The 22,524-nt window shown below is 33.8% G+C and overlaps 1 protein-coding gene across 1 annotated transcript in view; it reads left to right on the forward strand.

Moving 5' to 3' along the window:
• LOC145284085 (uncharacterized) overlaps positions 1 to 22,524 on the forward strand; it is a 473,693-nt gene that overhangs the window by 391,730 nt on the left and 59,439 nt on the right. Inside the window, exons 108-114 of the mRNA XM_080133151.1 lie at positions 2,399 to 2,831; positions 4,388 to 4,957; positions 9,322 to 9,566; positions 10,775 to 10,861; positions 13,216 to 13,608; positions 16,966 to 17,054; positions 21,386 to 21,449. Of these exons, the coding sequence (XP_079989277.1) occupies positions 2,399 to 2,831; positions 4,388 to 4,957; positions 9,322 to 9,566; positions 10,775 to 10,861; positions 13,216 to 13,608; positions 16,966 to 17,054; positions 21,386 to 21,449 (1,881 nt within the window). The remainder of the gene's footprint in view (positions 1 to 2,398; positions 2,832 to 4,387; positions 4,958 to 9,321; positions 9,567 to 10,774; positions 10,862 to 13,215; positions 13,609 to 16,965; positions 17,055 to 21,385; positions 21,450 to 22,524) is intronic.

A 22,524-nucleotide genomic window follows, 5' to 3' on the forward strand; every position in this document is an offset into this window, starting at 1 on the left:
CTTTGAACTCTTACCTTGATAGAAAGTAAGAGCAATATTAATATTCTATATATTTTATATTCACATTCTGAACTGCCTAGAGTGCTCACTTTTTTTTTTTTTTTTTTGCAAAATACTATGCATTACACTAAGTGGCAAACGATTATGGTGCTTGTCCCTAACTCTCTTCCCCACTCCCAAGATAAATAAATAAATAAAATATGGCTTTATTTGTGACAGAAAGAAAATCACACAAACTGATCAAGTAGTTTTATTTAAAATAAAAAAAAATAAAAAAAATAAAATTTGATAGCAAAACGACGATCAAAGATCTCTCGACGCCATTTTGAAATTCATCATCGGTTGATTAATCCCTAAACTAGCTCTCCAGAAATAGAGTTCAAAATCAGCCTTGTGTAACATAGCGCAGATGGCTACATGCAAATGCATGTGAAATGACGTCACCAGTTAAGAAAAAAAATTATAAAAAGGAAAAAGCGGACGATCACGAGAAAGACGTGAATAACGTTCAAGCTCACCTGGGTGACGTCACGGCTGTAACAATGAGGAAACAGATGTCGTTGTTACAAAGAAAAAGCGAGTTACAGTTCTTTTCTATTCTTTACTTTACGACTAAGACTACGTGTTGGTTTCTAGGCAATATTACATTTGTACATCATTGTAATTCCTACGAATTCCTATTTTTAAAATGATGATTTTCTTTAAAAAATAAAACTAATTGGTCAATTTACATGATTTTTGGTGTACGCTGTTTTTTTTATTTGTTTCGTCACAGGAAAGTATATCTTAAAGATTTTTTTTAATTTTATTTTTTTTTATTTTCATGGAGGCGGAGTTATGGATAAGCACTCCGATTATTTCCTTACTAGAGAGTTTAATTCATGAGTGGGGAACAAATGTAGTTATTCAGAGGTAGCGGTATTTTTTTAAGTTACGTTGAGACAAAATATTTCTCGCATGTCAAATTGTCTACTAATGTTATTCATATAAAGATTGTGTTTATGATCTGCATTATTCGGACTGCTGTTCTTATATTGAGTATTATTTTCAAAACGTTTCGCTCAATGGAACTTTTAACCTTTTTCAGCTCTATTTTGTCGAACTCATGAATTTTTGTGTTGAACCCAGGAATCTGCATGGAATTTTGAACACAGAGTGGAACGATAAATTTGTTGCCTTAAAAGAAACAACACTTCAGTTTTGTTTAAAACTTTTATTGAAAAAGTCAATTAAGGTAACTAGATTATGTAGTAGAGCTGATATCTATATAATTTAGCTGCCTTCAGCCTCAATTACCGCCTCAATACGGGTCCGGAACTGGGAGCATGCCTTTTCCACAAGTGCCAGTGGGAGCTCAGCAAATACTTGGTGAATGGCAGCAATCAGGTTGGCTTTGGTGTTGTGGGAGGTTATGTTGGTGATGTTCTTGACGTATGACCAAACAAAATAATCCAGCAGGTTCAGGTTGGGGAAGGAGGGGGACCAGTGAGAGATAAGTACACCTGGGGATCATCACACTCTTCAGCTTATCCAGGAATACTTTAGACTTTCAAGCCGACTTTGAAGATGTGAGGTGGCATGATGAAACCACACCAAAGACCATAACTGTGTGCCCTCAAGCGTTGAACAGTCCGGGTTTGCATCTTGAGGGCGGTAGCAATGGTTCTGTTGTCATAACTTGGATTGGTAGAGAGCATGAGTTGTCCCATGGCGCATCTCCAATCTCACTCGTTGAACATTGTGTCACTTTCAGATATGATAGAAGGCTTCTATTGCTCTTAGGATTTGTACACAACTAGCCAACTAGTAGATGGTCTGCAACAAAAAAAAGAAAAATGGTTTTCATCAAACGGAAATGGAATCATGTCTTTTCAACAATTTTATCCATGGGGGGTAGAATGCTCACATTGCATCAGCCATGTTTCGATAAAATTATAATGTTACACACGTTTATACACGTGTTAATATGTGGACGCAACATTTTGTAGACTCCATTGCAAAGAACATAAGGAAGAGGAGAGAAATTTGACTCATTGTTTGAGGTTTTAACAAAAGACCTTTATTTCTCTTTCTCTGGCTATGCATGACTTCTCCTATTGGCTGTGACGTCACCTACGTATGTGATCCTTCTTTCTGACCTTTCTCACACACGTTTCGGTCATTTGCATACAGCTGCCATATACACGTCCACACACAGTTACAGAATTGTTAGGTACTTCACATTTGTATTTTCAGTTTTGCCTGCACTGAGGAGTGAACCTCTAACCTCCAGAAGATTGTAACTTACAACTGAATTTTGCCAAGTACTTTATCGACGACACCATGAGTCCAAATGCAAATAATCACACCTCATCTAAAAAATTCAGAATCATAAATATGTCTTCTTTTCTTTCTACAGGTGAGCATGTCATTCGGGTTGAAAATCATAAAAGCAATCGATGGAATGTATATATTCAACAACAGAGGGGCCAAAAAACTTGGCACTGGGGTGGCTATGTACTATGAACGCAATCAACTTTACATCACTGTCAGTACTAGCTGGTATCAGTGGACAGTATCAACATACAAATTCTCTTTGGCGACCTACATGCGGATTGAATACTCCTGGAGTATACAGGCAGGACTGGAGTTCTACATTGATGATCAGAAGGTTGCCCATACAACGAAATACCTGCAAAGGAAAGTAGAAACTACGGATCAAACACTTCAGGAATTCTCATTTGGCACGTTCCAGTCTGGGAATGATATCGTCGCTACAATTGTCATTGCGGAAATCGTAGTTAACTTTGCATCGAAAGATCTTGCCGATCGGTTGCTGGAAACCACTTTCCGTAAGTATTGATTTTATTGTATTGTTAAGACAAAATACAAGTTGCGACATTAATACCTCCTATATGTTCTGTACTTGTGAGCGTACATCATGCGTATAAAATGACAGAGAAATTCAAATTTAAACAACGCTAACATAGAAGTAAAAATTCAATAAGGAATTTCACCCAGTCACATGATTTCTTCCTTATTAGAGGATTTGAAAATATCACCGTTGAAAGAATGGGTTTTACTTTTCTGGTGATAATATGGCACCGGGAAGGATGAAGAAAAAGAAAAAAAACACTGATGAAGGCGCTATATCACCAAAACTTCGTTGATTATAAACAAATAAATGTTTTTTTGCTTTTTTTTTTTAATTCTGCGTTGTTTTGACTTTCTAAAATCACAGATTTTCATTTAATTTTTTCATGAGTAACTTACACGTGTTTCATTGTATTGATGGAAAATAGGGTCAATTGTGCCATCAAATAACTCATCAGAGACAAATGGATATTAATACGAAATAGAGGAAATAAAAACGGTGAAGTAAATTTAAAGTAAGGAAGATGAACATTCAGAAAACTAAAAAAAAAAACTACTAAAAGGTGACGTCCATAGAAATGAACCACAAAGATATATGAAGGATGTTTAGTTAGGCCGCCATAAGGAATATACAGGGTGGGCCAAAACAAGGGTCCTATTTTTAAAAATTCATAAATTCATGTAAGTTTTAAGAAGTGTTTTTCGGCCACAATTTGTTTTGTTTATTTCAAAAAAATCTCAGGAGGGTCAGTCTACACACACATAAAGTTTGGTGAGTTTAACTTTTATTTTGTGGAAGTTATTCAAATTTAAAGATAGGACCCTTATTTTGGCCCACCCTGTATATATATATATATATATATATATATATATATATATATATATATATATATATAATTATTATTTTACTATAATAATTAAATACCTACTAGTGTTTCATCCTTTCGAGAATCTTCAGTGCAGGGTGTCACAATTAACACCAGTTGACAGATCCAAACCCGGCAACACGAGCCATCTCTGGCTCGATTAGCAAAGACCGTATCCAAGCGGTTACCATTGACTGCGAGAAATAGCGTTGAATTTAAACATTTTATTTTTAAATGTTCTTTACGTCAGTCACAGTGAACTAATCGTTATACGATGATCTATGCATAAGAGCTAAATTGACCGACTTAATTCAACCGAAAGTGCTCAACGATAAGAAACGAGTTACTTAAAGGGGCTAACATAATTATATATATATATATATATATATATATATATATATATATATATATATATATATATTGTTTTAACAATGCAGGCTACAACCGCTATGCAGACCGACCACCTATATGGTCAGTCTACGTTTGATCTAATTTCACATTCCAGGAATGAATCAACAACCCATAATTAACAGGATAAAAATAACAACTTGTATTCAACGATACAATAGATATCATTTTTCAACATTTGATTGTCTAATAAGTGTTTATATGCCGTAAATACCCCCCCCCCATAAAAGCAACAACTAATATTATTATCTCTGTTCCAGCTACTACAACAGCCGAGATTACAACAGAAAACACAGCTACAAGTCAGGATACCCAAACAACCACAAGAGTTACCATGCCTTCAGATACAACTACCAGAAATGAAACTACTGCAGCTGTGGAAACTACTACTGCAGCTGTGGAAACTACTACTGCAGCTGTGCCAACTGCTACTGCAATAGTTGAAACTACTATTGCAGCTGTGGAAACTACAACTGCAGCTGTGTCAACTATTACTACAACTGTGCCAACTACTACTTCAGCTGTGCTAACTACTTCTGAAACTGTGCCAACTACTACTGCAACTGTGCCAACTACTACTGCAACTGTGCCAACTAGTACTGCAGCTGTGCCAACTAGTACTGCAGCTGTGCCAACTACTACTGCAACTGTGCTAACTACTTCTGAAACTGTGCCAACTACTACTTCAGCTGTGCCAACTACTTCTGAAACTGTGGCAACTACTACTGCAACTGTGCCAACTAGTACTGCAGCTGTGCCAACTACTACTGAAACCGTGCCAACTACTACTGAAACCGTGCCAACTACTACTGAAACTATCAGTTGTCGTGGTAAGTCAGAAAAAATCATAGTGTAGATCCTGGCTGGTTATCGATGACAGCAATCTTTGGTAGTGTACCCAGATTGATGCTGACAATTTAAAATGTTTTAAAGTGACGAAAGACACAAATGGACAAAAAATGATTTTTGTGGATGAGAAGAAACATAGGTTAACAAGCAAAACATATATTCATAAATTTACGCTACATGTTTGACTTTTTGATATGAGAATTAATTAATTGTATTATTTGAATTCATCAGACTACTGTTCTCATCTTGAGTGTAATTTTCACAACGTTTCAACCGATGTAACCTCCAACATTGTTCAGGTGTATCTTGTTGAACTCAAGAAATTTTCTATCGAACTTGGGAGTCTGTATGGAGTTCCGAAAACAAAACTTCATTTAATCCACAGGGGTAGCATGCTCTCATTCCATCAGCCATAACTGGATAGAAGTCCTAAGTAATTAGCAAATGTATTTTGAATATCGCTCGCTTTGAGAATTGAACTTTCAACCTCCAGAAGAGTGTAAATTTACAACTGGATTTTACCTTTATTTATCATGCTACGGGTCCTTGTAAAAACCTCTACCTAGCCAGGGCTGACAAAACAGGAATATGCTACTCTCGTGAATTAAATAAAGGATTCTGTTTAAAATTCTGTGCATATTCCCGAGTTTGACAGAAAGATTCCCGAGTTTGACAGAAAGATCCCTGAGTTTGACAAGATACACTTGAAGAAGGTCGAAAGTTACATCAACCGAAGCATTGTGGAAATAACACTCTAGATGGGTACAGTAGTCCAAAGAATGCATACAATATGAATGAATTGACACTGACGTTAAAGGTATGCTTTGGTGAATAGTTTGTTAGAAAAATGAAAAGTTCTTATGTTTGTGAAATGCTTGCAGTGTAGAAGAAATTACGTGTTGGAAGTGTGTATGTATCTATATGTTTGTTTGCGGTTATTGTGAATATGCATGTGTGAGTCATAGGCAGTGTGGCATTGTGTGTGTGTATTTGCTCACTTTTAATTTGTCACTGTTTAACTCCCTCCCACAATGATGTAACACAAGAGTTGAAAAGTGGGATTTGAAGAGTCAGTGCCCTAGAGAAAGAGCACTGACCTGCAAAGAATCCCTGTGGAGCCTCATCGAATTTCCCCGATCAGGGGAGTTCAGACGATTAGCAAATAAAATCCCTTCTCAAAGAGAGAATTTAAAGCTTGAGAGGGTGAACCTACTGGAATTGCAGAGGATCAGTAAACTACCTTAATCAACAGAAAATAAGTCATCTCTACAATGGTCTATACTCTGTTGGTTTTGATGCTGAGGGAAATGTGTGAATTCAAGAAATTTTGGCCCTCGTCAGTGTGAGAACATCTTGCTGTTTGTCAGTGTGAGAATATCTTGCTGTTTGTCAGTGTGTGAATATCTTGCTGTTTGTCAGTGTGTGAATATCTTGCTCTTTGTCAGTGTGTGAATATCTTGCTCTTTGTTAGTGTGTGAATATCTTGCTGTTTCTCAGTGTGAGAATATCTTGCTGTTTGTCAGTGTGAGAATATCTTGCTGTTTGTCAGTGTGTGAATATCTTGCTGTTTCTCAGTGTGTGAATATCTTGCTGTTTGTCAGTGTGAGAATATCTTTCTGTTTCTCAGTGTGAGAATATCTTGCTGTTTGTCAGTGTGTGAATATCTTGCTGTTTGTCAGTGTGAGAATATCTTGCTGTTTGTCAGTGTATAACTATCTTGCTGTTTGTCAGTGTGTGAATATCTTGCTGTTTGTCAGTGTGTGAATATCTTGCTGTCTGTCAGTGTGCGAATATCTTTCTGTTTCTCAGTGTGAGAATATCTTGCTGTTTGTCAGTGTGAGAATATCTTGCTGTTTGTCAGTGTGAGAATATCTTGCTGTCTGTCAGTGTGTGAATATCTTGCTGTCTGTCAGTGTGTGAATATCTTGCTGTCTGTCAGTGTGTGAATATCTTGCTGTTTGTCAGTGTGTGAATATCTTGCTGTTTGTCAGTGTGTGAATATCTTGCTGTTTGTCAGTGTGAGAATATCTTGCTGTTTGTCAGTGTGTGAATATCTTGCTGTTTCTCAGTGTGAGAATATCTTGCTGTCTGTCAGTGTGTGAACATCTTGCTGTTTGTCAGTGTGAGAATATCTTGCTGTCTGTCAGTGTGTGAATATCTTGCTGTTTGTCAGTGTGTGAATATCTTGCTGTTTGGCAGTGTGTGAATATCTTGCTGTTTGTCAGTGTGAGAATATCTTGCTGTTTGTCAGTGTGTGAATATCTTGCTGTTTCTCAGTGTGAGAATATCTTGCTGTCTGTCAGTGTGTGAACATCTTGCTGTTTGTCAGTGTGTGAATATCTTGCTGTTTGTCAGTGTGAGAATATCTTGCTGTCTGTCAGTGTGAGAATATCTTGCTGTTTGTCAGTGTGAGAATATCTTGCTGTTTGTCAGTGTGAGAATATCTTGCTGTTTGTCAGTGTGTGAATATCTTGCTGTTTGTCAGTGTGTGAATATCTTGCTGTTTGTCAGTGTGAGAATATCTTGCTGTTTGTCAGTGTATGAATATCTTGCTGTCTGTCAGTGTATAACTATCTTGCTGTTTGTCAGTGTGAGAATATCTTGCTGTCTGTCAGTGTGTGAATATATTGCTGTTTGTCAGTGTGAGAATATCTTGCTGTTTGTCAGTGTGTGAATATCTTGCTGTTTGTCAGTGTGTGAATATCTGGCTGTTCGTCAGTGTGTGAATATCTTGCTGTTTGTCAGTGTGTGAATATCTTGCTGTCTGTCAGTGTGTGAATATCTTGCTGTCTGTCAGTGTGAGAATATCTTGCTGTTTGTCAGTGTGAGAATATCTTGCTGTTTATCAGTGTGAGAATATCTTGCTGTCTGTCAGTGTGTGAATATCTTGCTGTTTGTCAGTGTGAGAATATCTTGCTGTTTGTCAGTGTGAGAATATCTTGCTGTTTGTCAGTGTGAGAATATCTTGCTGTTTGTCAGTGTGTGAATATCTTGCTGTTTGTCAGTGTTAGAATATCTTGCTCTCTGTCAGTGTGTGAATATCTTGTTTAGTAAAATTCAGTTCTAAGCGAAATTCTTCTGCAAGTTGATGGTTCAATCCTTCGTAATGTGTAATACTAAAAATACTATTGCAAATTAAGACTTTTTCCAAGTTATGACTGACAGAACGAGAACATGCTACCACCGTGAATATAATAAAGGATTCGATTTGAAATTCCGTACATGTTTTTCGCTCAACAGAAAGAGTCCCAAGTTCGAGAGGATCCACTTGAAAACGGTTGGAACACTTTGAGTGTTATTCTCACAAGTAATTCAAACAATACAAACCATCACCCAACTGACAATCTCATAAACCCTTATTCTCAAGTAGCTTTTGACCTTAGTAAATGTTGACTCAGTAGTATATTAAAAAAACTACTATTTATTATGCTTTTTTCTATAGTATTTCTGAATTTTTGAGGTGAAGATTGATTATTCGTATTGTTTGGATTTTTCAGACTATTGTGTCCATCTTGAGTGTCATGTTTACGTTTCAGTTGATGTGATTTCTGAACTTCTTCGGGGGTAACAAACTCGGAAACCGTCTTATCGAACTTTGGAATCTTTCTGTTGAACTCGGAAACATATGTACGGAATTTCAACTGAAACCTTTATTTAATCCATCAACCATGAAACTCTGAAACATATGTACGGAATTTCAACTGAAACCTTTATTTAATTCCATCAACCATGACTGGGTAAACATCTTAAGTCATTCGCAATTATATTGTGAGTGTCACCTGCACAGAGGATTGAACCTTCCATCTCCAGAATTGTGTAATTTTTTTTTTGTTTTGTAGTTTTTGAATTTTCCAAGTACTTTATCATCTTGCAGATCCGTGGCATAGTATATAAAGTACTTGGTAAAATTTAGTTGTAAGTTACACTCGCTTAAAGGTTCAATCCTCAGTGTGAGCAATATCCAGAATACAATTGCGAGTTATATAGATTTCTACCTTGCTATGGCGGGAGAACGGGGGCATCTTACCCCAGTGGATTAATGTCTTGTTCGAAATTCTGTGTAGATTCCTAAGTCAAGAGAAAGTTTCTCAAGTTTGACAACATACACCTAAAGAAGGTTGGATGTTACATCGACCGAAACATTGTGAAAATGAATTTCAAGATGAGAGCAGTAGTCCAAAAAATCCAAATAATACTAAAGTTTTTTTTTTTTTTTTTTTCTGATCCATACGAAAATATTTTCAAAAACTAAATATACAAATATGTTGCCAGCGTTTTTATTTGGAGGGGGGGGGCTTTTTTTTTTGTATGTCATTAAAAAATTTTCTATTTTATTTCTTTTTAGGAACGGTACCATTGCTAAGAAGTCCGATTTTAACGTATCAGCTTGACGCCACCAACAAGGTCGTAATCTTTGAATGCTATTTTATTGACATCGAACGATTAAGTCCTGATGAAACTATCACTTATCAGACGATTTGGTTTGTGAATTCAACGTACATTATGGTCAGCAATGTCACTGCTGGAACTTTGAAGGGTGAAATCAAATCCACCGATATCTCCAAGGATCTGGATCCAGTGACGAACGGAGTAAGTCTGTCTGTCTGTCTGTCTGTCTGTCTGTCTCTCTCTCTTTTTCTCTCTCTCTCTCTCTCACGTATATATAATTAAAATAATGAAAATAAATGCGATTTTTATATTACAACCTATCAATATACTAGAAAGCTCAATGTACTAGATAGAGCAATCAATGAAACAAGAAAAATTGATGATGAAAATAAAATTTGAATTAATTACAAAATTAACTAATCCATCAAAAATTCCAAAGTATTATAAAATTTATAAATTATAAAATTTATTTGTCCATTAAAAATTTGAACAATGAATTGTAATATTATAATTTATTTAATTTTATTTTCATTATCAATTTTTCTTGTTTGTTATATATACATTTCAGATATAAGTTTTTATATCACAAAGTTTTTTCAATAGCATAGGACTAGAGCTATAAATATTTTTATATTATATTATGTGAACCTCTTACAAATTGACCAAAAAGTAATTTTATAAGCAAGAAAAGATAAATAGATCATATATTGTGAACATTAAAAATATATTTGTGGTAGGCTGAAGCAAGTGTATGCTCTGACTGAAAAATAGAAAATGATTTTTCTGTTAATTTGTAAGAGTCTGTTCCCCGCATTCACGTTTATTTGCTTTAACTATTTCTTATATTAATCAATAAATTAATTTTAAATGTTACTAAAATCATAACAAAACTACAAACATGTGTGGCTACTTTTTATGTACAACAAGTTAGCAGTTTTTACCTAATTCCAAACAGAGTTTAACAAGAAAGAAAAGCATGTGTTGGTGTTTTATTTTGTGCGCTTGAAATACAATAATAAACGTTTTCATTTTGGTTCCAATTGACATGTATGTCTGTTGTGGAGACGCCCACTAATTAGCATACGTGGGTGAACAAGATATAGATAAAGGTATCAAGTCAGCAAGACCGGGGAGCTGTGTTCGAACGCCGGATAGGCAAGACGCATGTGCCGGTTGCTCCATGAAAGACTTTAACACGCCCTCTGCCGGACAATCTTCCAACTGCAGTACAACTGCACCTTTGTAAATATGTATCATCTTTTCGTCTTAATATATTTGTTTTACCTTTACTTTCTGCGTTCGTGTTGTTATTGATACAGACACAATAATGTCCTAATCACATCTGAATCACAATCGATAATTTGATAATTCATGCGTTCTGTTAACAATACTTATGCTTATTCTTACAGGTGAGTTGTAGTGTGAAAGCCACTTCAAGCATTCGATGTGGAGAATCAGTATCCAAATCCAGCAATACGATTATTTCTAAAGTCAATGTAAGTAAAACTGTGGAAATATTTTTTTTATATCATGAACATTTTAGTTTACCAATACAGACGTAAAGATTCCCCAACCACTGATATTCATGACAAATAACTCCCTACCTGGGAATTCTTTCTTTAAACTCCTCGGCCTAACATTCACAGGAAATATAAACTGGAACAAATACATTGGAAACATTGTGAAGGCTGCTGCAAGGAAAGTGGGCTCCCTCAATCATGCTAGAAGACTATTCGCACCTGAAAGTATCCTGTACCTCTACAAGGCCACCATTCGCCCATGCATAGGGTATTTGGGCTGGTACATCTGCCATTAATCTCTCTCTCTTGGATAAGGTCCAAAAGGGTCTCCAATTTAATAGTTCCCACTTTGTCAACTAAGCTTCAACCCCTGTCCCATCGCCACAAGTTGTATCCCTGTGCCTGTTTTACAAGTATTTTAACGGAATGTGTTCTGATGAACTCGTTTCACTTGTGCCCCTTCGACATACATATCTCCGATAAACCTGCTTAGCAACAAAATCACACCCCTTCACTGTTGAGGTCCCTAAAAGCCAGAAAGGTTTCTACTCTAGTAGCTTCTTCCCTAGAACTAGACTTTGGAATTCCCTTCCTGTTACCTGCTTCTTTAACTGTAATGATATGCAGAAGTTTAAATGTAATGTAAAAGCAAAACCATCTTTCTTAGGCATGATCCCAATTAGTAGCTCCATACGTCCAAGTGGCAACAAGCCTTGGTTGGGGTAAAGGTGAGTAAAAAAAAAAAAAAAATGATGGCTAAAAAAACTTGAAAGGAAATTAGATTTATTTTATTTCTTTCTTTTTTAAATCAACTGTGAGAAATTGATGAAAGTGTTTCTGTGAAATAAACAAGATTCGAACACCCAATTTTTCAGTCGGTGTCATTAACGATTTACCGTTGCATAATTACATAATAAAATTCGATTCATAATTATAGTAATGGGCTTGTTTTTACAATCCACAGAGATACGAAAAAGTTGTCAAAAATACAAATATATAACAAATAAATGTTATCAAAGACAAGATAAGTTACTTTTCTAACTAACTGGATAAGTTTTTAGTGGCTTTATTTCATGTAAAATGTTTATTCAGTTTGAAAAATAAGTAATATTGAGCGTTATATGAGAACAAGAAAAAAATGGCCACGATATCTTTTTACATCTTTGAAATCTTGACATGACTTAAAAATAATGAAATAAAACTATAATTTTGCTGGTTAGCACATAAATATGCAGAAATGCACAGGTTAAAAATGAATTCCAAATGAAGTCCAGGCACGATGAAGAAAAATGTCGTACAATCCAAGGAAAATATTGATTAATTGTAGAAATGCAAATGAAATAGTCCAAGTGGCTGATCAATAAATATGAGTAAAATTCAAATACGAAGATGGCTTCTTAAAATTGGGTAGAAGATTTTTCCTTGCCAAAAGATTCTAAGTGCATTACTCTCAATTTTTATACAAATATGATTTTTTCATAATTTGTACTTTTCAACTTATGTGCTAACCAGCAAAAAAGATAATTTACAAAATAGTCAAAAGATATTTTTCTCCTAATATTTTTAGATTTTCAGAAGTTCGAAATAGTTTCTTTGAAAAGTTCAGAATAGTTAACACTGGAGAACAAAAATAATAATAATAATAACACGTAATTTATATAAAACACATTAGCATTAAATTACCTAGTTTTAACATGTGGAAACGACTTCTGAGACTTTTTATGCATTAATTGTACAGAAAAGTTTACACCCCAGAACTCGTGAACAAAAAATAAATGGCAGAACATGCCTTGTTATAATGGAGGTTCCCACTGGACAGAGAGTCAACAAGGAATACTATGTTGATATTTTAAGAGAGTTCAGGAAAAGATGCCGTTGGAAGAGGTTAATATTCTTCAAATCGGGTCAGTGGCATTTCCATCAGGACAATGCTCCGATCCACAACTCCATCCTTGTCACAGACTATTTGACCAAGATGAACATCAAGACAGTTCCTCACTCTCCTTATAGTCCAGACCTTGCTCCCCGTGACTTTTTCTTATTCCCTAATCTCAACGAAAACCTTGGAGGCAGTTATTATGAGACAAACGAGGAGATGAAAAAGACGAGGGTCACTGATATCCTCATACAAGAGGAATTCCATGGGGTCTTCCAGAAATTGTTGAAGCGGTACAACAAGTGCATTGCAGCCGGGAGAGATTACTTCGAAAGGGGCTAGAGGTTCATGTGTGTATTATCAATAAAAGTGGCCATTCGAAAAAAAGTCTGGAAATTTATTGAAGGCACTGTATATATAAAGATTGTTAATTGCTTCCTGTTATTTATTACAGGTGGACTCAACCAATAGTTCCACTCTAGTTGAAGGCAAATCAGCAGTGAACATTTCAGTTGATCTCGGAATTGAACCAGATTACATTTGTTACATGAAATATAACAAGCCGTGCCAAATTATATTTCGAGGAGTTGTTGACCGAAGTACCGATGAAAGATCATGTGCGGGGAGAAATCCTCTGTCTCCACTCGTCATTCAGTATAAGGGAAAAGATGACTTATCATCCGCTGTTTGTGGTACAGTAATGACAAAGTCTTCTTCTTCAGTTTCCATGAAGGCCGTTGTAGATGGAATCTACTTTAAAGACAGCATAAAACGAACCATGAGGATTCAAGAAATTCACTTGAATGAAAGGGAAGAACTTTATAAAAAGAACTGGGGCCAAAAAACGGTAGGTATTCTCCCTCAATTTGTATGCATACACCACCTCTTTCTGTCTTTCTATCTATCTATCTATCTCCATGTTATAATATGGTAAGGTGCTCTTCGATCAGATCGCCGTGATTATCCGGATGAGATCTCACTATATCGATAGCCTGAGTCTCGTTGATAGATGGCGTCTGTCAGGAATTCATTTCCTTTCCTCTTTTCTCTCATAGTAAATTTTATCTTCTTTATCTTTTTTTCTTATTGACATTTCTAGTTAACTTTATTTAAAAAGAACAGCACACTAATTAACTTGAGGTTGAACAATTTATTTCTTCATATCTGTTCATTTTCCACGTCAGATTGGTGGCTTCCTGTTTGTAACGTAACTACCAGAGCACGCAGCTTTCACTCAAATTCTAATAGAAAATTCCACCTTATTTAATCATAACCTTTTGTGGAAATTTACCATTCTGTTGCTATTTTTGCACACATTTAAACATTGCTACATCCTCTCTCTCTCTCTCTCTCTCTCTCTCTCTCTCTCTCTCTCTCTCTCTCTTATATATATATATATATATATAATCTCTTAAAATAATAAAAGGTATAAAAATAACTGATTAATTAGTAGTATAGTCTTTGTAACTACTTTTTTTCACAACTTACATGTCAACATGCGAATGGATACAAGAAAAGAGAAAAACATTTACTTCTGTTTGATTGTGAACTAACAAATCTAGTTAACTTAAAGGAACTTTTAATTTACACCTTCAATCCAGCGCTTCTTGGCAAACAGTTCTTTTTCTTTTGCCTTGTTTCTTTCGAATGTTCCCTTTTTTATGTAACGTTTCCTTGATTTCTTCCTTCAGTGAAGAATTGTTGCATGTTGAAATTACTATGAGTTCCTTTCTCACACAATTACAACAATGATCATATGTTATTATGATATTCAAAAACGAAGCTACATCAAAAGAAAGTCACCTTCATATTCTTGTCCAGAGTTACCAGGTTTTATTTTGGTGGGGGAGGTTAATCGGGCCATACATGTATATATGCATACATTTAAAAAGGGTTATTTTAATATGAACTCGACTGCTTGAAATAAAAGAATTTGCAATCTTGCCAACGGTCGCTTCTCGTGGCCATCTCCCATAAATGAAAAAAAAAATCGCACTTATTCCAAACTCTAGTTTTCGACCAGTAAATATTACCACTTTCATTTTTTCCCCGAATCATACTATGTTTTGTCTAAAACCTTTTTTAGTTTTCTTTATTAGTGGGGCAGGTTATCTCACTATTCCATAAGAATCTTTCACTTAGCGATACAAGCACCAAAATGCCATTCAGAACGTTAACCATCAGAAACTTCAGGATGGCTGCAAAAGCAAACCCGACAAATTTCAATTTTGATGCTTGTATCACCAAGTGAAAGATTGTTTCAGCAATCTGCCCCACTATATGCCTGATTAATTTATTTATGTATAATCAAAGTTTGAAAGATTGGTTTTTAAAAAAGTCAAATTCCGTGAATTTAGCCTTTTTTGAAGTAGTTTGGCTTTCAAAAATTGTATTTGGCTTTTTTTTTAAGCCCAACGTATGGACTAACAAAGGAAGAAACAAGCAGAATATTATAGAATGATATGCTGACACTTTTAAGCAACGATCTAAGGAAAACGAATAAAGTATAATAATTATTTCCACAGTCAAATCACGTTGTAGCTCACAAGAGCCATGACAGCCAACAAACCGGAAGTCCAAGACTCGAATTTTGTTGGCTGTCATGGTTCTTGTGAGCTGCGACGTGGTTTGGCTGTAGAAATAATTATATAATATCTTACATTCTGAAAATTAAATTCTAATAAATCTAATAAATATGGGATGTCAAAATAAAAAGTCGGTAGATTAATTAGATGGTCCACTTTTTCTTCCTCACTCTTTTTTCTTCTTTATCTGTGAAACCTGACTCAAAAAGTGTCAGTGTCCAGGATATGTGTTTGATGGATAGAAATGATATGAGAATGATATGATAGATGTGTTATGTGAGTGTTAAAGGTAAACTACAATCTGATGACCTCAAAGGAAGATGAAATCTGAACCAACTGGTATATCATTAAAACACTAATTCTGGTAGGCAGAATAAATGATAGAGTTTGTAGCGTGATACAACATAAGGAGTCGTATGCAGAGCAGATTTCGATAGAAATTTTGAAAGAATGAATGAGAGTTCTTGGGTTAATAGATGTAGGACAGTTGAGGTAGCAGGTCCAGTTCACAAGGAAAGGCTGATGAAAACATGAGTGATAAGGATGGACGAGAGAAAGAGGGATAAAGATTTGACTAAAGATCAGTTGATTTCTAACATCCAAAACGACCTGGTGTGAGTGTGTAAGAAGCTATTTGACTGCATTCAACCTAACTGATGCTTGCATGGAGAACAAGCATGGGGCGTTTTCTGGTGTTGCCCACCTCAGACTTACATCAGACCTAGACTTAGAAACACCCGCGTCTTGCAACGCACAAGGCAGTCAGTATGCCATCGTTTTCGATCTGAAGCCAGATCGACATCGTCCCTCCAGTTTTTCCTGTTGTAATCAAATCTCTAAAATGAATATTAACAAAAACCACGATGACGATAATTACTGACTGAGCTCCACTAAATTTCTGTTTTTCTTCGCCGTCTGACATTCACTAGAGTCATCTTTTTTTTCTTTTTCTTCTTTTTCTGTTTCTTTCTTTTCTTTTTCTCTTTCTTCTTCTCTTTTTTGTCTTTCTTCTTCTTCTTTTTTTCTTCTTCCCTTTCTTGTTTTTCATTATCATATTCTTCTTTTTCTTCTCACCCAATCTCCATTTATTATTTTGTTACTAACGTACTGTTACGCACTGCATCACTGACGAATTTTATACGCCACCAATATTCATGCATATACATGGTGAACAAAAAAAAACAAAAGCTAAATGGAGGCCATCTAGAACATATGGTGTAGAACGGAGAAAAAAAGGCCAAAGACCCTAGTGTTTTGATGTGATGTTTTGAATATAATTAACTAGTTATGACCAAAGTTTCATTTCATTCGGACAAAACACTAAGAAACGGGGCCTAATAAGAGTTGGGGCCCTTTTTTTTGGGGGGGGGTACCCTTTATAAAGCGCATTCGTCTTTTCACGATTTAAGACGAAGCATCCGTAAATCATTAACAATGCGGATAATGGTGAAACATGTACTTACTAATTTTGTCTCGTGTATTAAACGTGTTTATGTTTTGCACGACGGAGAAATTACCACTTTCATGGGATTCAGCAAGTGAACGTCCCTGGTTTATCAGATTGAAGAAATGGGTCAAAATTATGCTAGGATTTAATATTTCTTTTTCTTTCTTTACAGATCACAGTTGAAAACAGAGATTTTAAAAATCCAAAAAGGGGGATTTGTTCAGTGACAGGAGATCCACACATCCGCACGTTTAATAATTTGTAAGTTTATCCATCATTCGTTTTGCTTTAATTTTTATTTTAGCGAATAACATATTAAATTTTTAGTTTAGCAAATAACATATTAAAATTTTAGTTTAGCAAATAACATATTAAATTTTTAGTTTAGCAAATAACATATTAAATTTTTAGTTTAGCAAATAACATATTAAATTTTTAGTTTAGCAAATAACATATTAAATTTTTAGTTTAGCAAATAACATATCAAAATTTTTAGTTAAGCAAATAACATATCAAATTTTTATTTTAGCAAATAACATATTAAATTTTTAGTTTAGCAAATAACATATCAAATTTTTAGTTTAGCAAATAACATATTAAATTTTTAGTTTAGCAAATAACGTTAAAATTTTTAGTTTAGCAAATAACATATTAAAATTTTTAGTTTAGCAAATAACATATCAAATTTTTAGTTTAGCAAATAACATATTAAATTTTTATTTTAGAAAATAACATATTAAATTTTTAGTTTAGCAAATAACATATTAATATTTTTAGTTTAGCAAATAACATATTAAATTTTTAGTTTAGCAAATAACATATTAAATTTTTAGTTTAGCAAATAACATATCAGATTTTTAGTTTAGCAAATAACATTAAAAATTTTAGTTTAGCAAATAACATATTAATATTTTTAGTTTAGCAAATAACATTAAATTTTTAGTTTAGCAAATAACATATTAAATTTTTAGTTTAGCAAATAACATATTTTAATTTTTAGTTTAGCAAATAACATATTAAATTTTTAGTTTAGCAAATAACATATTAAAATTTTAGTTTAGCAAATAACATATTGTTATATTGCGCCAGGACCCCTAGGTTGGGAACGGTCGTTGTTAGTTAGTCCCCGCTGCAACAAAAACCCAGTAGCCGTCTTTTATTGATCGTCTAGTTGTTTAGTTTTCTTGTTGTTATGGTGACGGCTAAGACGGCAGTGTTATTTCCCCCTTGGCTGTGCATTTTTTTCCTCTCGGCTTTTCTCCGGCTGTCATACCTGTCAAAATAATGATTCTGACTAAACAGAATTCAACATGCACACAAAGGTCAGACGTAACTCAGCATAACAAATCAAGACGTAAGACACCCTGACTTTTTATATAAAAATATATTTTGTTTTGAAATTATTTTCTCGTTTTACATAGAGATTTTCAATAGTTCAAAATTTAACAGTGTGGCTTACTGTTCATTTCAGTGATGGAGAGGGGTGTGTGGAAACGTTATTCTCTCGACAATCGCATGTTTCCTATCGTCGTCTCTCTCTTCTCTTCTTCTTCTCTTCTCTGCCTCTTCTCTCTTCTCTCCTCCTCGTCTGGTTAGACTCCAAAAATCATGTCTTATATTAGCATATGTCTTTCGCTTGGGTTTTTTCCAATCCACGCGATCTGTCAATCATACTGCTCGATACCGGTGCGCGTGTCTGTTGGTCACGTTTTGACAACTTTTCGCCACCTCCTGACCTAGAGCCATCGTGACCGATTTCTCTTCAGCTGACCACTATTGGCTTTATTGATAAACGTTAATTTATCTCACATGCTAACTTTCTATACATTCCAAGTTGCAAGGAATGTCACGTTCCTTGTTTTGTAAACAAAAAAATTGTCATCCGATTTCTTTGTTTACGACGTGATCACTTTTTCGTTTCGACTGGTGGACAATCGATTATTCGATGCCCACCTTTTAAATCTTTTATTATCTTGTTTTAAAGAAGTTTTTTTTCTTTTCAGTTATGTATCGGATGGTTCCAGCCATCCATTACATAACAATATTAAATTTTAAGTTTAGCAAATAGCATATTAAATTTTTAGTTTAGCAAATAACATATTAAAATTTTTAGTTTAGCAAATAACATATCAAATTTTTAGTTTAGCAAATAACATATTAAAATTTTAGTTTAGCAAATAACATATTAAAATTTTTAGTTTAGCAAATAACATATTAAATTTTTATTTTAGCAAATAACATATCAAATTTTTAGTTCAGCAAATAACATATTAAATTTTTAGTTTAGCAAATAACATATTAAATTTTTAGTTTAGCAAAGAAAATTAAATTTTTAGTTATTTTCTTCGTAACAACAAAAAGAATATTGGATAAAGTTTGTCGAAAGTGCTTTTTTATGGTTGTTTAACAAAAATGGAATGGACATTTTAATTTCGTCCCGTTTAAATCGTTTCTTTTCCAATTGCGCATGTGCCAACGAAATCGAAAATTATCAAAAAAAATATCAACAAATGTAATTTTTATTAACAAAAAACGAAAGAATTTACTTTTTTGGTAAATTTTTACTTGGTTTCCACCTTAACATTTCCTTTAAAATGATGACTTTCATACATTTTCGGGTATGCTGAAAACGATTATCGCATTTAAATCGCAAACCAAAATATATTGGCCCTTGTGCGTACAACAATGGCCGCTACTTTTTAAACTTAAATTTTTATTTTAGCAAATAACATATCAAATTTTTAGTTTAGCAAATAACATTAAAATTTTTAGTTTAGCAAATAAGATATTCAATTTTTAGTTTAGCAAATAACATATTCAATTTTTAGTTTAGCAAATAACATATTAAAATTTTTAGTTTAGCAAATAACATATTAAAATTTTCAGTTTATCAAATAACATATTAAATTTTTAGTTTAGCAAATAACATATTCAATTTTTAGTTTAGCAAATAACATATTCAATTTTTAGTTTAGCAAATAACATATTAAATTTTTAGTTATTTTCTTCGTAACAACAAAAAGAGGGTTTGTATTACTGTACACATAGATTCGAAAAAGTTGTCAAAAAACAAATATATGACAAATAAATGTTATCAAAAGCAAGATAAGTTACTTTTCTACCTAACTGGATATTTTTTTGTGTTTTTATTCAGTGTAACATGTTTATTCAACTCTAAAAACATGCAGTGTTTACCGATGTATTGGAAAATTCAAAATGGCGGCCGACTCTCTCTCGGAGAGGGTAAGTTTGGGAAAAGGTATTATAAATAATAAACTAGACAAAATACTGTTAGAAATTCGCTCAATATATGTTACGGTGACATAAGTTGACATATATTCGGTTGTTTTTTAATAGTATTTCGTCTACTTTATTATTTATAACATCTTTTTCCCAAACTTACCGTGTTAAAGAGACAGTCGGTCGCCATTTTGAATTTTCCAATATATCGGTAAACACTGCGTGTTTTTCGAGCTGAATGTTACATTGAATAAAAACACAAAAAATATATCCAGTTAGGTAGAAAAGTAACTTATTTTGCCTTTGATAACATTTATTTGTTATATATTTGTTTTTTGACAACTTTTTCGAATCTATGTGTACAGTAATAAAAACCCCAAAAAGAATATTGGATAAAGTTTGTCGAAAGTGCTTTTTTATGGTTGTTTAACAAAAATGAAATGGACATTTTAATTTCGTCCCGTTTAAATCGTTTCTTTTCCAATTGCGCATGTGCCAACGAAATCGAAAATAATCGAAAAAAATATCAACAAATGTAATTTTTATTAACAAAAAACGAAAGAATTTACTTTTTTGGTAAATTTTTACTTGGTTTCCACCTTAACATTTCCTTTAAAATGATGACTTTCATACATTTTCGGGTATGCTGAAAACGATTATCGCATTTAAATCGCAAACCAAAATATGTTGGCCCTTGTGCGTACAACAATGGCCGCTACTTTTAACACAAGGAATTTCATTGCTTAATATCCGAAAAACTACTTGTTTGCGGAAAATTTTAATGCGATATTCGTTTTCAGCATATGCGAAAATCTCCACAATTAGCCATTTTAAGTGAAAATATTAAGATAGAACCCAAGTAAAATTAACAAAAAAAAGTACATTCTTTCATTTTTTGTTAATAAAAATTGTTTGTTTTAAAAAAATTATTTCGTTTTTTGTTGATAAAAATTACGTTTGTTGATTTTCACCATTTCGCTTATTTTCGATTTCGTTGGCGCATGCGCAACTGGAAAAGAAAAGATTAAAACAGGACGAAATTAAACGTTCAATTCTATTTTTGTAAACAACCAAAAAATTGGCCAAAGAAAAAATTCTCACAATTTTCGTTCGGTATTTTTCGGCATTTTATGTAAAATTCCCCCAAAATTCTGATGATAGCACAGTTCTTATTCTGCATAAATACCGTAATTTTTCTAAAATTAACTTTGGCTTCTGTAAACACGAGCATCTTCATTAAGTTTTCCCAGTTCGTAGCCTTTTCTCTTATATTGATTTTTTTTTTCAAACTGAAAATGACTGACTGCATTCAAATGTGTTTCTAATTTTTTGATTTTTGGTTTTCAAAACAGATACTATAATAACTTTATGGAAGGTGAATTCGTTTTGTACAAGCGGAAAGGAATGGAATTTGAGGTAAGACTAATATAATTACATGTCATATAATTGAATGAAGTACGTATCCTCCTAGTTTGAAACGTATTGATATCGATTCAGAAGTGAATGTCAATCCAATAACATTGGAAGGACGATCAGAGTTATCTCCCTCTTCATCTACAAAACAATCAAACCAAATATCATGGATAAATATTTGAAGATATAAAAAAATTAGAGGCATAAAACATTTACCTAAATAACCGGAATATGCATTAAATAATCCGAAAAGAGTTGATATGCCGTAAACCAAAACAATCAAACCTAACATCTTTGTGCATAGAATTAGATTGCGAGTAGTTGAGGAGTTGGCCAACCTGAGCAATACATTGTAAACGGATGGTGTCTTATATGCTTAGATACACTTGCATGTGTGGCTTTCAGATGACCGGCACATTTAGAGCTTCGCCATAATATTCATTTGAGAATATCTTTTCCTCTGATGAGAAGAATGCATTTCTTTAAAAATTTGCGGATTAAGGAAATTTTAATATATCTCATCTGAGTATCTTGTCGAAAAATTTGTGTTCCTGACGTCTTTGCTGTTACGACAACCGTCAAACCGGAAGTGACGTAGGTTTAAATTAAGGCTAGACAATGGAAAGGAGAGGATGACTTTCGAAAATATCGGCGAAAAAAGCGAACCCTCCCTATAGAAAAGTTCCCAGTAGATAAGTGCCCAGTTGAAAGTGAAAATATGAATGCTTTTAGCCAAATTTTTCGATATTTATCGTCTGAAAGGTCAAACTTCAAAACGATACTGATCTCGTAAAAATTCATCGCCTCTGTCGAAAATTTTAGGCACACATGCAAAAATACATACATACATTTATATATTGGTAACTAAAAATTTTCGACACAAACCGATTAAAAAGCTTGCCTTATCTCTGAATACCTTTATGTAAAATTTCAAATGTTTAGACCAGAAATTGTCTGAGTAATTTGGTAGAGACCGCAGCGGTGAATATTTTTTAACTTTGTCCCCTATTATAACCCCTTAGTATTTATTGTTTTGGGCTCAATCGAGTTATAAGTTAGATCCATGTCCAAGGAACCT

Source organism: Euprymna scolopes, chromosome 8 (assembly GCF_053919585.1).
Source record: "Euprymna scolopes isolate OS-2025 chromosome 8, ASM5391958v1, whole genome shotgun sequence".
NCBI classification, from domain to species: domain Eukaryota; kingdom Metazoa; phylum Mollusca; class Cephalopoda; order Sepiida; family Sepiolidae; genus Euprymna; species Euprymna scolopes.